The 15953-nt window shown below is 39.7% G+C and overlaps 2 protein-coding genes across 2 annotated transcripts; one reads left to right on the forward strand and one right to left on the reverse strand.

Moving 5' to 3' along the window:
* Positions 1–4602: 4602 nt before the first annotated feature.
* On the reverse strand, positions 4603–9313 carry spata18 (spermatogenesis associated 18). Its single transcript, XM_085149910.1, has 12 exons — positions 8878–9313; positions 7990–8095; positions 7804–7919; positions 7595–7713; positions 7387–7482; positions 7172–7306; positions 6854–7085; positions 6588–6746; positions 6324–6499; positions 5995–6118; positions 5799–5873; positions 4603–5517 (listed from the first exon to the last, which is right to left on the reverse strand). The coding sequence occupies exons 1-12, from the start codon at positions 8962–8964 to the stop codon at positions 5461–5463; spliced, it is 1482 nt and encodes a 493-aa protein (XP_085006036.1). The 5' UTR covers positions 8965–9313; the 3' UTR covers positions 4603–5460.
* A 580-nt stretch (positions 9314–9893) lies between these two features.
* Positions 9894–15875, forward strand: sgcb (sarcoglycan, beta (dystrophin-associated glycoprotein)). The gene is made up of 6 exons (XM_085149913.1): positions 9894–10021; positions 11036–11245; positions 11335–11520; positions 11644–11835; positions 13062–13190; positions 13274–15875. The coding sequence occupies exons 1-6, from the start codon at positions 10007–10009 to the stop codon at positions 13472–13474; spliced, it is 933 nt and encodes a 310-aa protein (XP_085006039.1). The 5' UTR covers positions 9894–10006; the 3' UTR covers positions 13475–15875.
* The last annotated feature ends 78 nt before the right edge of the window (positions 15876–15953 follow it).

Genomic DNA, 15953 nt, shown 5'->3' on the forward strand with positions numbered 1-15953 from the left:
TTGATATGATAGCCGTCATAGAGACAGGAAGGAAGCGTTTATCCGTGGTATCTCTGGCAGTGGATTTTGCTACTAAACATCTGATATCACTGGAACTGGGAAGAAGATCAGCCTATTCGCTCCGTAGCGTCCGTGAGGCAGATGCCTGCAGAGAGCCCGTTGCTATGACCTCACCCGCTGCTTAGTGCCAGGGAAGTCGCCCTTGGGTGTTACAGTGCTGCTGAAAATGGGATAAAACAGGGTGGGGTTTGCTTATCCATGAGGTCCACTTGCAGTTATTCACATACACATGTGATGTGATGTATGAAGCCACAGTCGTAAACACTGTTTTGCTTGCTACCTCTCTTTTGTCCTTCCTGTCATAAATTGTGAAGTCCTCCTGAGCAAAACCTGCATCCTGCTCCGTTCCAGATGTGTTTAACGGGCTCTCCGGGCCTAAGACATCACTGCCTCTCTTGGAGACACAGAAGCCTCCTTGACTTGCAGTGGCTCATTGACTCCTGTGTTGAAGAGTGACTCCATCATTGCTTCATATTTAGTCACTGTTGCTTTATTTTCTGTCATTCCTTCTATGCTCTGTTTTAGTTTTGCTTTTGATTTACAAACTGGAGTCTGGTCACCCATAACCATGTCATCGTGCGCTCAGATATACAGCCTCATTAATATTTCCCTTTTGGCTGTGGGATAAGGGTGTCCACTCCTCAAGCTTGCTCCAGAAACTAGACCGCTGCCAGGACGTAGCAGGCTATGAAGAACCAGAGGAAACATGGCATGCTCCAGCAGCTCTGAGTCAGGCCTTTACCACAAAAGTGGGAACTTTGGCTGGATTTCCAGCTCTCTATTGTCTGTTTAGGGTCAGCTCCAAGTTCTACTGTCTTTTCAAAATGGTGCATATATGGAGATTTTACCTCTAGTCACAAGGGAAACAGTAAACTGAATCTAGATATAGACGCTTACTGTCTTACTCTCTATCAGTTAAAATGTACAAGGCAGTATTTCAGTATTGGCCATCTCTCAGAACATCTCTCTCTTCTCTCTTCTTTGTCTATCCACAGTCTGGTGTTCCTGTGTCCATGACCACATTTGACCACAGCACACCTGAGTAAACAATTCCCCCCAGACTCACAGGACAACTAAGCTGAAACAGTCCACTGCATAGCTCCATAGCAGGCTATCGCCTGCGTTCCAGGAGCCAGGACCTCTCAGACGCATCATAGATCTGACAATACACCTTTTGTTTAGGAAATCTGTTGTGGAAGCAGAGTAGAAGATCCCACTGGTTTCACTTTTTTTCCAGTACACATTCAAAGTCTCTTTGTATTCCTAATACGAGGCATAACAAAGGATTTGTTGTATTTTTTGCGAGAGCAAACTTAAATTTGCCTGTCTCTAGAGAAATGGCATGCAAGGTAAAATGGTAAATGGCCTGTATTTGTATAGCGCTTTTCTAGTCCCTAAGGACCCCAAAGCGCTTTACACAACCAGTCATCCACACATTCACACACTGGTGATGTCAAGCTACATTATAGCCACAGCCACCCTGGGGCGCACTGACAGAGGCGAGGCTGTCGGACACTGGTGCCCCCGGGCCCTCTGACCACCACCAGTAGGCAACGGGTGAAGTGTCTTGCCCAAGGACACAGCGACTGTCCAAGCTGGGGCTCAAACCGGCAACCTTCTCATTACAAGGCAAACTCCCAACTCTTGAGCCACGATCGCCCCTAAACATAATGTAATGTAAAGTAAAGCTACATGTAAAACTCTTCTGTCCTTAAAACCACTGGATAATGTTACACGCTTCATACAAACAAATGCTAATGCTAAAAACAACCATGTAATCTTTAATCAGCGACCACACAGACCAAATCTCTGGTCACAGCAGCTGAGTATAATCACCATGATTGCATCTAATCAAAACAGCAAAAGCAGCTTTCTCATCAAAAACTCTCGATAATAGTGCAAGTTACATAATACAGCAAATAGCCAACCAACACTGCACCACACATTGCTGCAATTATTTGTGAGTGTGTAATTTCTGCTTAGCAGAACTAACACTTGATTTCCGATATTAGATATGGTTTTGAAGAGCTGACAGTATAATTGGTTTGACTGGTGGGAAGAAGGCCAGCAAACAGGGAAAGCTAATTAGATTTCAGGAATAAAAAATTGCCTTAACTGGGGTGTTGCTGCTGGGATTCTGCAAAGAAATTAGTCCAAGTGTAAAGATAATGTGTCAGTCTGAGCGCTATTATTCCTTTATACTTTTCACTTCTTTAAAAAAAAAACACTGCTTTAACAGGATAACATTTTGTTTTTTATTTCTACTCGGTGCACAGTTTATTAGAAACATTTCATTTAAATTGCCACAATCCAGGAGTTTTTCTGTTATAGTGCTGAGTTTTAGTATTTGAGACTGTTTGGATTTTGTTTTTATTCTTCTCAGTTTGTGCCTTTGCCCTCATGTGCTATTTTCCACTATGTGACTCATGGTTTTAGGGTCAGTTTTAATTGTCTTTTAATTATTTCCTGTTTTACTTTGTAGGTTGGTTTTCTCGTATATTTTGGCCTAGTTTCACCTTCTGTTGATGATTTCACCTGTGCAGTGTATTTGCACACTGTGTACATGCAATAACGTCTTTGCCCCTTTGTGTCAAGACATCTGTTGTGCTCCCGGATTTTTCTCATGCTTCCTGTGCTGTTTTTTTGGCTGGACTTCAGTTCTGTGTTACTTTGGGATTTGCATTTGCCAGTAAAGGCTCCTTTTCTCCGCCTCCAACTTTCATAAAACGTCGTAACATATTTGCAGGCTTTTTGAAATTGCACAATTAATGTGATAACCCATGTTTTTTTTAATTCTGTGTTGAATGATGGAGTAAATCCACACTTAAATTAAGCTCCACACATTGCAGTGTTTTACTTCTTGAGCTTTGATAGAGTAGCAGCAAATCCTATTGTTCAAACAGAGTAGTAGGAAATTCATTAAAAGGACTAGATGCTATAGTCCCTGATAATGCATTGCTTTAAATGGCGAGAATCTTGAGAGATGGCTGTTATGAGGAAAGGCAGCCCAGAAACTTTACCAGCAGCACACATCATTGTGTGCCTCAACTTTCAGTCTTTTACCCAGGCTAATCTGCCATTTTCTTTTGTGGGGGGGGGATTATAGATCTGATCTAGATTACCATATTAAGATTTGGGACAGATCGTCAGTAGTGGACCTTGGATTCATCGGGTGTTTCCGCCATTATTACTGGACACCCTCATCCAAGGAGGCCCTGCCAGGGTTTATCAGGCTCCGGAGTGTGTCACTGGTTCATGTTAAGTTGTTATTTCTCTTCTTCTTTCTTCTGTTTAGTTTTCTACTGTTTATTTTCTCCTATCTATTCACTGCAACTGAGAAATAATACTTACCTCTTTAGCATTTATGGAGCCTCATTTCTTCAAAGGGATAGAAAAGGTGATGGAGAGAAATAAGACAAAAGGGACAAGATAGGAGAGAGCAGAGAGGCGAGCCAGAAGGGGGGGGGGGGGTGGCCGATCAAGCTTCCCACACCTCCCCGTCGGATCGGGCTGTAGGAATGTAATGCTATTTGAAAAGTATAAGACGCAGCAGCAAAAAAAAATATTGGCGACGGCCAGTGGTACCCCTCAGCCACCTCGTAGAAATACCTATGGTATGAATTTTAAACTAATTCGTCACTTTGTTCTCGAGTTATCACATTCACAAACTTGGGTGTCCACACCACATCAGCTGTTTAAAAATGGTTTTGGTGAAAACTGTCCCTTCTGATTTAACTGCATTACCATGCTGGACTGGGTTAAAAACGCCACTGCACTTTACAGGAAATGCCAGAGTCATCTCTATTTTCTGAGGCGGCTAAGGTCCTTCAACATCTATCGGACTATGCGTGGGATTTTCTATGAGTCTGTTGTGGCCAGTGCTATCCTCTATACTGTTGCATGCTGGGGGAGCAGGTTAAGGGTCGCAGATGCCAACAGACTCAATAAACTGATCGGCAAGGCCTGTAACGTTGTGGGGATGGAGCTGGACTCCCTTAAGGTGGTGCCGGAGAGGCGGATGTTGTCCAAGATAAAGACAGTGTTGGATAATACCTCCCACCCACTCCATGCTGGCTGGCCACAGGAGCACGTTCAGTGAGAGACTGAGATTACCAAAAAGCACCACTAAACGACACAGGAAATCATTCCTGCCCGTGGCCATCTCCCTGTGCAACCCCTCCATCTAATGCACTGTAAACACTCCAACAGTTACATCCTTCTTGTACATGCTGTTTACTACTCAGTAATGTTGCTGTCAATATTCTTGATATTTATTTACAATCACCTCTGTCAATCCTTGATATTTATTTTGAGGGATTTGTATATATTGTGCTATTTCTTAAATTTGTAACATATTGTATTGTTAAATAGTCTAGTCTTTTTCTGTTACTGTTACTGTAATGGAGCAAATGTAACCCAATTAATTTACTTAGGGATTAATAAAGTATGCTGATTCTGATTCTGATGCTATTTTGATGAAATTGATAAAAAAAAAAAAAAAATTATGTCTGTAGGAAATTAATTGCTACACTGAACTAAGGCTACAGAAAAAAGTCTTTAATCAATATAAAATGATACATTACAAATCAAAAAATAGTTTGGAGTTGCACTAAACTACACATCAGCCATTTAATACAAAAAACAATCATATAAGGCACCATTAAAGGATACTCACATTGCAAACCAAATCACTGTAAAATCAATATGTTTTAATTCTTCTTTAATCCATTGAAATAAGAAGACACGCACTGTCACACTGAATGCACCCGGATATTTTTCCCCCAAAAAAACTGCCACTGACCCTTCGGTTTTTTACAATGACGACGTGAACAACTCTTTACGTTTTTAGTGGAAAAATCTCATCACCATCTTATCTGAAAGTCTGATCTGGTATTACATATGTACATAGAACAACAGCACCAAAAATAACGAAAAATATTAAAAGAATAAAAAAATAAAATAAGAATAACAACACAGCATCCAACAAACACTAAAAACACTGACCAAAAATCTGTAACTCAAGTACTGGAGGATGTTAAATTAGCACCAATTACTAGCACAGTAATACAATCTGCCACTGAAATGTTGACTGATAGTGTTGAGTATGGGTCCTAATTTTAGCACCAATAAAGTGCTAGTGTGCAGGTCTTTTTTGTTCCTGAAATATGCCTTTCCTTTAAGTTCCCAAACATCACTACAATACTGTTAGTCAAAAATTAATAGAGTAAATATAGTAGAACAACTGTTCAGTTATCTACTGGGCTAATTTTGCTTAATCTATATCATCTTATGTCCTGTAAAGCTTCCTTCCAACAATGCACACAGAACGGTTTCATTGCTTTATTTGGTAGAAGCATAAGTGTGACCATGCATTTGACTTTCAGCACATGTGGCCAAATGTCACAGCTGGCTAGCTCTGAGACATCCAGGAGACAAGCTTCTTCTGCTGTTAAATGCCTAAAAAAGACAATGATGATGATTATACTTACAGTTTTTGAGTAAGTTAAAGCTTAAACAAACCAAATTACATTTTAAAAAGTGATTCTGAAATACATACCCTTAGAGCCATGGGTATGCATGCACGTTGTTAGGTACAAAAAGTGAAAGGAATCATAATTTCATGAGTAGCTGAGCGATGTTATACCCAGGAAAAGAAAATTATCCCATGTGTGACCAAAACTCCCAAGTTGTGCTTTTCTTTCTGTGTGGTTGGACTATTTAATATTATAGTGACTTACAAGGCTGCGAGTTGGGCTGAGAGAGCGAGAGCGCACAGGGCTGCTACTACTGCTTCTGCTGCGGCTTTGGCTCCACTGCAAAAACAGAAAAACCACCAGTATGCACGTGAGCTTTGTGTGCATCTTCGTGTCCTCACGTAGCCTGTTAAATAACATCCAGTAATTGTGATATATTTAAACATTAAAAAACCAATACCAGAGCACCACTTCTAGTCACAGCCTCGCCCTTCACTATTACAGTGTTTCCTTCCATTAAGGCTGGCCACACATGGTACATCACAAGAGGAGCAGTGAACTCAGAGTCGTAGCTGCGCCGATACCTTAAGGGAAAGAGACGGGGGAGAGTTGGAAGTGTGCATCTAAGTGTTGTGGGTGACATCTACTGGTAGAGGCTTTCAGTGACAGGCTGAAGTTCAAGGAGTGATATTCTGTAGTGACTGCTTGCAGCATGGAAAACATGTTACTTAAACCTTTCCCTTTAAAAAATGAACAAATGACTGCTGGATGTACAAAAACAGGACTGACTTGATGTCATTGTATAGTTCTCCATCAGTGGCAAAGCCCAAGTCCAGTGGAGGGTCCAGTGTCTGCATGGCGAAGGCCACTCTGCATGCCTCTCTGATCAACGAACTGATGAGGACAAAGTCCACCTCTGGCGGAAAGGAGATCCGAGGGTTCACATTCATAGCATTGATGACATCCTGCAGAGATGAAAGACGATCACGGTTTCAGAACCACAGCATTTTGTTCATGAGTGTTGCACAGAACACATGAGACGCATCAGCCTACATTGACGCTGGTCTGAACATCGTAAAGGTCCAGGTTTCTGACGATGTAGTCCACAGCTGCATCTTCTAGACCTTCCGGCCCAAAGTGAGATGTGGACAGTGTCTTTCTGACTCGTAGCCTGAACTGACGGTAAGCCAGTTTTGCTGTCTTGAAGGATTCCTATAACAGGAAAGCAGGCAATACATACATTTCCATGAATCGCAGCAGACAGCAGATCAAATGATCAGCTCTGTGTACACACAGCTCTAAAATAGCTGCAGCCATACCACAACTGCAATAAAGATTATTCTCTGGACCATCTCCAAGTCAGAAATGTAGCGGCGAAGCAGGGCCTGGGCATCCAGACGTTCCACAGCATATAGGTCATTGAAGCGCGACACAAGGCGGGCGTGGCGGGAGGAGTTAGTGAGCTGGGCTCGGGTGGGTGACTCACTCCTTCCGGGGCTGGAAGAGCGGCTGTGCCTGGACAAAGGGCTCAGAGAACGACTCCTCACCAACCTGAGAGACAGAAAAAAACTAACATGTTAATTATTTAAGACGCTGAACGGTGTCAGTGTGTGAGCGTGTAATGTTTGTGTGTGTACCTCGCTTGCAGCATGGCTTTCTCTGTGCTCAGGTAAGACACTTCGTCTCTCAACAGGCGAATCTGCCGCTCATAGTCATCGAGAGCTTCCAGCTTTCTCTTATAAATGTCCACCTGCTCATGTGCGGATCTCAAACTGAAGCACAGACACACTTCACGTTAACAGAAAAACTCATACATGCATATTAAAACAAGTAAATCATCTACATCACCTACTCAGCTTTCAGTTGTAATATTTCATCTTCAGTGGCCAGAAAGGTGGTTGTAGACTTGCTCTTTGTCTCATCCAGTTCCTTCTGAGCATCAAGCAGCCTGTTTAAACAGATCGGTACCTGTATTTACTGACCAAAGTGTAGTTAAATATGAGCCATTGAAGCTGAGGTAAGAAGGTCTGACAGTTTTTTTATCTATAACTTAGACTCACTCTGCTCTGACCGACTCCAGCTGTAGCCGAGCGGAGCACAGCTGAGTCTCCAGCTTCTGCAAGTCATTCTCATGGGAGGCAGAGAGCTCCCTGATCTTTCTGTCCTTCTCTGCTGAATCCTAACATTAACAAATGATGATGATACAGTACAAGAGCTGAATGGTTGAACACTCTGACATATTTTCTGGTTTAGTGATAGATGGAGTCACCTGGATGAGCTGTAGACTGGTGTCATCGCTGACTGAGGGCCTCGCCATTGAGAAACAGGATCCGAGCCATGGTAGTAGTCGTGTTTTCAGAGTGTCCACTCCGGCATAGTGTCCACCTGATTAGTGACAAAATGTTAGAACCTGTGCTCAATAAAATAAACATAAATACACTGATGAAGCTTGTACCTTCTGCAGCTGTAAGGTTGAGGATGGCAAACAGTTGGCCCTGGATTTTGGCGGTGATTTCAATCAGCTCACAACATCTGTTCAGATTCTGGTCACAAGAAATCACCTTGGAGGGTTTAAAAAAAGAAATAAGAAAAAGGGAAACAAATTTATTTTTCCATTATCTTAACCACTTATCCATCATGGTCACATGGAGCCTTCCCAGCTGTCACAGTCTAGTACAACGATTCACTTAAAAAAAAATTCAATATATATAATCAATTAATCGATATAGTGCTATATTGTTATATTATATATATTATGAGGGTTATTTCTTTATTACTTACTTATTACTCATTTTTACTTATTAGTTTCTTATTAGCTTTATTTCGTATTAGCTGTAAACACTCGAAGGCATTTGATTCCTGCGTTTGAAGTTATTGCCTCTACAGGAAGAAAGAGGAAGTGAACCATCTCAACCTGAGGCAAATATCTTTGGAGCTGTCTAAAAGTACCCATGGCAACCGGCGTCCATACCAACCAAACTCCACTGGGAAATCAAATCTAAACAAATGCATTCCTTTGCTGTATTTTTTAAAATGATTTAAAGCGTTTCCAAACCTGCATGTAACAGTTTTATTCATGATTATAATAATAAAGTGGAACAAAACAAATGAAAATCACAGGTTTAACGAATAAAAATCAGTAATGGACGAGAGCAAACAAACCTATTTGTCATGTTCTGAAGACGAGGATGCTCATAATATATCTGAAACCCTTTGGCTAAAAGGTTCAACTGTATGCAAATATACCAATTCAGTGGATAGTGATCGTGGAAATAGGACTGGCTAACACGGATGAAGTTGCGTGGTCAGATTTAGGTCAATCATGACTTATTGATGAACTTACATGGTAGTCCTTGTGCCAACTCTCAAGCTTGTCCTGTAAGACGCTGAATGAAGATGTGTTGGTCAATCTCCTTAAAGTGTCAGCCATGTCGATCCACAATCCTCGGGAGGTTTTAAAAATCCCCAGGAGGAGGCCTGCAGCTTTAGCAGCAGGCGGAAGGGGGGTACGTCTTAACGAGGAGTGTAGTAAAAATTCCTGGACCTGCGACACGAATGCCAAGCGTCGCCTTCAGTTGTGGCAACCGAGTGAGGAGACCACGGGAGCAACGAATCAACGCAGGGTTTAAATAAATTACTCCCGTCTCAGTCAGGCCTCTGCAGACTGTTGTCTCCCCCCAGATGTAAATACGATCGTAATGACATCCTGTTAAACGAAACCAATGCCGAGGGAGTTAACTAACCCCCCCCCTGGGGTCAGGTGCTGCTTGAGTGGCGGTGTTGGGTCAAATCCGATTATACGATAATATGACATGCTAAATTAAATGTGCAGTTCATTGTAGTATCTAAAATAATAACTGGAATACTTATGTGTGTTGTACTCATGTATTGTAATCCAGATTAAAATTAGCAATCATTTCAATTAATGCCTTTAAATACGTTATCCTAAATATGACTTTTTGAGTGTATGATCACAATTGTATCACAATATTTTGTGATAAAAAATGATCACTATGAAACAGCTATGAAATATATATAATTAACATCTATCTATCTATCTATCTATCTATCTATCTATCTATCTATCTATCTATCTATCTATCTATCTATTATTATTATTATTATTATTATTATTATTATTATTATTATTTAAGAATCGTGGCCGCTGCTGACAGTTCACCTGTGGAAAATATGAATGGACCGTTTCTTCTATTTTAGGATCTTTCTGTCATTGGCTGGCTGAGTTTGGAATATGCCATTTTTCAATGTCATCCAAAAAAAATTGATAGTTTTTTTTATTTATCTGTTTTTTATATTTATTGTGTATGTATTTGTTTTCTATAGTCAAGTCATATTCAACTACCATTCAGTCAACAACTAAAAACGTAATCATTATGGAGTACTGTCATCCCCTTTATCTGTGAAAAGTGGTTTGCTCCGAACTCTCAGCAAGCAGAAGAGGGAGGGTCAACATGGCGTCTGAACAGGTCCGTTATGTTCTGTATTTCTTGTTATTCTTGCGTTTTTCTCCGCCTTTTTTGCATTTTGTTAACGGAACACTTATATATAAGTTTCTAAATAATACACAATATAAACTGGATTAATTTTTAAAAAAAAAAAGCGTACTGGGCTTTTGTCTTGGCTCTATCGGAATATCAGTGTAACAGAAAACATTAGTGGCCTTTGCTATGGGTAGCGAAAGCGTCATATGGAAATAAATAAAAATCTTATTCTTTTACTAGACCTGCTGTTTGACAGCGAATTTATTACAACACTATGAAGAGAATAAAACTATAGCTGTGTAATATTGATACAGCGGAGAGCATGTTATTTCCATTTTGCTGCCAAAGTGAGTGCAGTTTATTTTTAGTTATGGCCAGCGACAGGCTGTCGCGGGTATTTAACAGATGCAGAGAGGACATTGAAAACAAGCAGGAACTAAAAACTTTAATTTAAACCTAAAAAGAAAGTAGAGGCGATTCAAAAAGAAAAGAAAGTCAAGAAAATACAACAGTTGGTGCGTAAACGTGAGATTCTGGGTAAACCAATCTCAATAATCAATATGTGCTCTAAAGCTATAAAAATTAGGCCTATGAGTGGATACTCTCAAATACACCCTAACAACTGTGCAATTACATTGTAAAAAGAGGAAAGGTTGTCTTTACTTTCCATTAAAACAACATGAAGGTGTTAATTAATTTAAAAATGCATGCATGTAGCTTTCATTTCTTTCTCCGTTAAAATACTCATAGGTACTCATAGGTCTTCTTATTTATAAGTTCTTACAGTATAATTAGTTTCTCTAATTGTTACTACCATTTCTTGCTATAACTACATTTTAAGCGGCTACATTTAGAAACAGTAGATACTTCAAGTAATTCAGTAGAATTACGTGGTAAATGTGGGACAGTTACACCATAGATTACAGGTTTTATTATCTGTTATTACTTGTTATTAAGACTGTAAGCATTAGACCTCAGAGTTTGTTTTCTGGCTTCTAGGAAAGCTCCAATGGGCCAGTGAAGAAGTCCATGCGAGAAAAAGCCATAGAACGCCGCACCATCAACAAGGAGCACAACAGTAATTTCAAAGCAGGCTATGTACCCATAGAGGAAGAGCGTCTTCATAAGACAGGGCTAAGAGGACGCAAAGGAAACATGGCTGTGTGCATCATCATCATCCTCTTCCTCCTCGCCTTAATTAATTTAATTGTGAGTACCTAAAACATCAGTGTATTTGTCTGTGTGTTGCTTTTTTTAGTGTGTGATCTGTATATTTTGTGCATGCTGTCGCCTCACAGATCACATTGGTTATATGGACAGTGATCCGCATCGGTCCGAATGGCTGCGACAGTATGGAGTTCCATGAGAGTGGCCTGCTGCGCTTCAAACAGAAAGCAGACATGGGTATTGTCCACCCGCTGCACAAGAGCACAGTAGGAGGCCGTAAAGACCAGGATCTGGTCATTGTTGGTAACAACAACCCGGTGAGCAATACAGAGTGTGTTACAGAGTTTAGTAAAAGCTGAGTATCGATAAAAAGACAAGAAAAGCCCATAATGTGCACACATTAAAAACTCTCCTCTTTTATTTCACATGTGTTGCTACAGGTAGTCTTCCAGCAAGGCACTACAAAGCTGAGCGTAGAAAAGGACAAGACCTCAGTCGTCAGTGATGTCGGCATATCCTTCACAGACCCTCGGACCCAGACCACATTCTTCAGCACTGACTTTGAAAACCACGAGTTTCATTTGCCCAAAGGAGTCAAAGTCCTCAGCGTTAAAAAAGCTTCCACAGAAAGGGTGTGTACGGTTTCCAGTAACTCACTGATGGGTGCAATAACAAAGTATTTCATTAGTCCTGTCAGTGTTTTATAACCTGTACCAAACATTAGCTAATAATCCATAAAGGTAAAGCAAAACAGCATATTTACAGAACACGGAAAAGTCCCCATGAAGATGCTGAACTTCATCAGTGTAAACAGAAGAAAGGCTCAGTTATGAATTCATCTTTTAACCCAGTGAAAGTTGTTTTCACAAATCTACTTCAGATCCAAACATTCATAGACGCCACATCACGTGAATGTTTAAACAAAATTGGACTATTCTAAAGAAATATATTTAAATCTGAAAATCTAGAAAGTCTATGGAGGGATATAAAGTTTACAGTTCACCATGACTCCAGTTTATCAGAGGCTGAGAGAACCTGACAGAAAAAACAGGTGTGCAAAGCTGCTAAACAAAGTTTCAAGAAGATTCGTAACAGAGCTGAATTTCAAGCAGTGGTGCCTTTCAAAAGATTCAGAATAAATAACCACAAACAAATATGTTTGCGACATATTTGTGACGCAGGTTCCAAAAACACAGCTAAAGTTAGAAAAATGTATTTTTTACTTTTTTCCTAAACTTTCTAAACTTCTAGAATTAAAAAAAAGATTAAATTTATATCTCTTTATTTTCTATGAATTTTTAACTTGAAGATGTCAAAAGATGCATATTTGTTAAATTTAGTAACAATACACTTTTGTGTACACGTTTGTAAATGATTAAACTTCTGATAAAAATGCCACTAGATCTACAAGAAACTGTCTGTTGACCACAATGAACGCAATTGTATTGCCACAAGCCAAAAATGGAAAAGTTGCCAGCATCACAGAGGAAGCAAATTTCACTGGCTAACTGCCCAGGTCACACCTCAGGCACATGTGGCTGCGCTGAGCGGGGGGTTTCCTCCTCATCCAGGCTAGCTGGAAAAGTCCCAGCTAACCAGCATAGAGTGTGCACATAGTGTGCTATTTATTTTCAGATTATACTGCTAATAAACTGCTTAATGGAAATACAGTAGCCTTAAGAGATATTTGCAGACATGCTGCATCACATTTAATAAGTGGAGGAAAAAATAGTTGTTAAAAATGTCTTTCACAGTATCATTTTTATTTTATTTTATTTTTTAACTTTTTTGTTAACAGTCTTGTGTTGCTGCTCATAACATTATATTCTACACTTCATATTCTCTCTGCGACTTTTAGATCACCAGTAATGCTGCATCTGACCTGAACATTAGAGGAGACTCTGCCATCATTCGTGGTAACGAAGGGGTCAACATCATGGGTCGGACAATCGAGTTCAAAATGGGTGGAAACATTGAGCTCAGGGCTGTGAGTATGGAATTTTTCCTACAATAAAGCCGATCGAGTAAAGGGCCAGAAGATCGATGAGTAATGATGATTTGTCTTCGCAGGAGAACAGCATCGTGCTCAATGGATCGGTCATGTTCAATGCCACGCGTTTTCCTAACTCTGCAGGAGATCTGTATTTCAATGAAGGTCAGGAGAGGTACAAGCTCTGCATGTGTGAAGATGGAACTCTGTTCCGTGTGCGGGTGAAATTTACCAACATGGGCTGCCAGACTTTAGATAACCCATGTAAGAAGGCTCACTAGGACTGGAATCTGCTATTGCATCTCAATCAGTCCACACTGAATTCAGATAAACCACTTTCAAATTTATTTTTGATAATGTGGAGCTCTAATATACAGGACATTCATAATGGCTTGGGCATAATATCTCTGTGGGTCATGTGTCAAATTCTGTGTTTCTTATTATTTTTGCCACTTGGCCAAAGATAAAAACCGTAGTATTTTATTTTTCTGCAGATTTGCCAACTTATAATAGACTGATAATATCAGTCTATATTACTTCTATGTAGTAGGACATGAAACACTACACGTACAAAGGCTAATGTACACTATGGAGCCCTACTCTCAAAAACTAGATTTAACTCTCTCTGGGAAGCTGGATTTAAGAAATAAATGTTTCAAGTTTACATTTTTTTTAAATGTTTAGCGCCATCTGGTGCCAGTACAGAACATGACATCACCAGGGCATTTCATTAGTTTATATTAGCTAACTAATCACAGAACCAGTAACTCAGGTGATAATAAGGACACTAAAACCAAAAAAAGCAGGGATCAAAGGGGATCACTTTTTCTTTGCCCCTGGCTGCAATGATGAATTTTATGTTAAAAAACCAAGGAAATGCTGTTCAATTTCACTTTTTGTCTCTAAAGCAGTAATTGGTTCTTTATTAATTGGCTAGCTGCATTGAAACAGGAAAATCCACCTGTTATCTGTAATGTTTGGGTTCGTAAAGCACTTTCTAAATGAGCACTGTGTGGAGGAGAGCTTGTTTGAGTCAAGTAACAGGTTGTTTTACCAGACCAACAAGCTGGTGTTAGAAACTCAGATTTTTTCCTCGTCTGGCCAGATGTACCTAGCAGCGCAATCAGTTAAAGGCCACAACATGCGATCAAATTTATGCAATAAAATGTATGGATGTTTTTATGTATGTTGTGTTGTAAACTGTTTGGATGTGCATAGGAAAAGAGACTATTTTATTGCATAAATAGTGCTGATTGCATCTTGCCAACATCTGTTTTGCCAGCTTCTAGGTACACTCACCTACTGAAGAAAAGGTGCGGTATCGGACAGCAGCGTGTCTGTCTGGTGAACCACCTGTCACCTGACTCAAACAGGGTCTCCTCCACACAGTCCTCATTCATAAAGTGCTTTATAAACCTTTGTAAACAAGTGTTGGTCACCTACTGTGCCTAACAGGAGGATTTTACTGTTTCAATGCAGCTAACCAAACAACAAACAAACACTTACTGCTTAAGAAACAGAAAGTGAAACTGAATATAGCCTTGTTTTGTTTTTGTTTTTTTGATAACATTTATTGTTGCAGCCAGGGACAGCACAAAAGTGATCCCCTTAGACTGCTTTTTAGTTTTAGTGTCCTTATTCTCACCTGAGTTACTGGTTACTAGTTAGCTAACATAAGCTAATGTAAGTCTATTAGCTGCAACCAACCAATCCGGTGATGTCGTGTTCTGTACTGGCACAAGATGGCGCTACACAAGATCAAAAAATGTAAACTTTAAATAGTTCTTCCTTCAATCCAGCTGCAAAAACAGAGTTAAATCTATGTCAGTTTTTGAGATAGTATAAATTAGCCTTTATACATGTAGTGTTTCATGTATGCTTTATTGGTATTATTATCGTTTTCACTCCCCTTTAGCAGTAATGAGCAGATACAATATTTATTTTTTTCGCTTGCCGTCCAGTATTAATAATATAAAAACCCTATATGGGGTTTGCATAAGATCCCATTTGCCGTTTCATTATTCCGGGCAGCTGTGTGATATTTTCTGTCATATTAGCTGACATGTGGAAGACACTACACGACTGTAATGATGTATGTAAAACTTGCAGGTAATGCAATGCACAGAGTTAATGATAAATTGTTATACATGATACATTTTAAGCCATCCAGTGATGCTAAAGCAGAGTAGGTTTCTTTCTGCATATCTCGGGCTGTTTATCATGCACGTGCCAATGGATATACAAGGGACTATATATCATTAGATATATGTGTAATATTTTAATTTTGTTGCAAAAGCTTTTTTAACAACAGAAGAATACAGTATTGAAAAAACGGTGTGCACTACATTCTGCTACAGATTAATGCAAATGTTGAGAATTTTAGTTCATCAGCTACTGTGGGTGCAACCTATATGGGGTTGTTTGAATTTTGTGCAATATAATATATAATATTTGACTTTGCTTTGGATTGTCTTGTCTGTTGTCAACTGATGTTAACGATTACTGATGTTAACGTCAATAGTTGTTCTCAGAGCACAGACTTCATGCCTGTCATGAAAGAACAGCTTATTTGATCGAAGAAAAACTGAAGAAATAAATATTGCGACCAGCCTTATTTGAAAATTTGTCCAACGTTTCATTGGCATGTTTGTTTCAATAAAGAAATGTGTTGCTATGTGAAAAGTGTTATCATTGTTTCAGTAAATGCGCCCACGGTCATTTAAAACCATAAAAGCGTACTGCGCCTCATTATAGCGCTTT

Source organism: Neolamprologus multifasciatus, chromosome 23, assembly GCF_963576455.1.
Source record: "Neolamprologus multifasciatus chromosome 23, fNeoMul1.2, whole genome shotgun sequence".
Classification (NCBI taxonomy): domain Eukaryota; kingdom Metazoa; phylum Chordata; class Actinopteri; order Cichliformes; family Cichlidae; genus Neolamprologus; species Neolamprologus multifasciatus.

Coding starts and splice junctions, on each gene's coding strand:
- spata18 (XM_085149910.1), bottom strand. CDS start 8,964: ATGGCTGACACTTTAAGGAGATTGACCAACACATCTTCATTCAGCGTC. Junction 7,483..7,594: donor CTGGAGTCGGTCAGAGCAGA/GTGAGTCTAAGT, acceptor CTGTTTAAACAG/GCTGCTTGATGCTCAGAAGG. Junction 5,518..5,798: donor TCAGCCCAACTCGCAGCCTT/GTAAGTCACTAT, acceptor TGTCTTTTTTAG/GCATTTAACAGCAGAAGAAG.
- sgcb (XM_085149913.1), top strand. Junction 11,246..11,334: donor TCGCCTTAATTAATTTAATT/GTGAGTACCTAA, acceptor GTCGCCTCACAG/ATCACATTGGTTATATGGAC. Junction 11,521..11,643: donor TTGTTGGTAACAACAACCCG/GTGAGCAATACA, acceptor GTGTTGCTACAG/GTAGTCTTCCAGCAAGGCAC.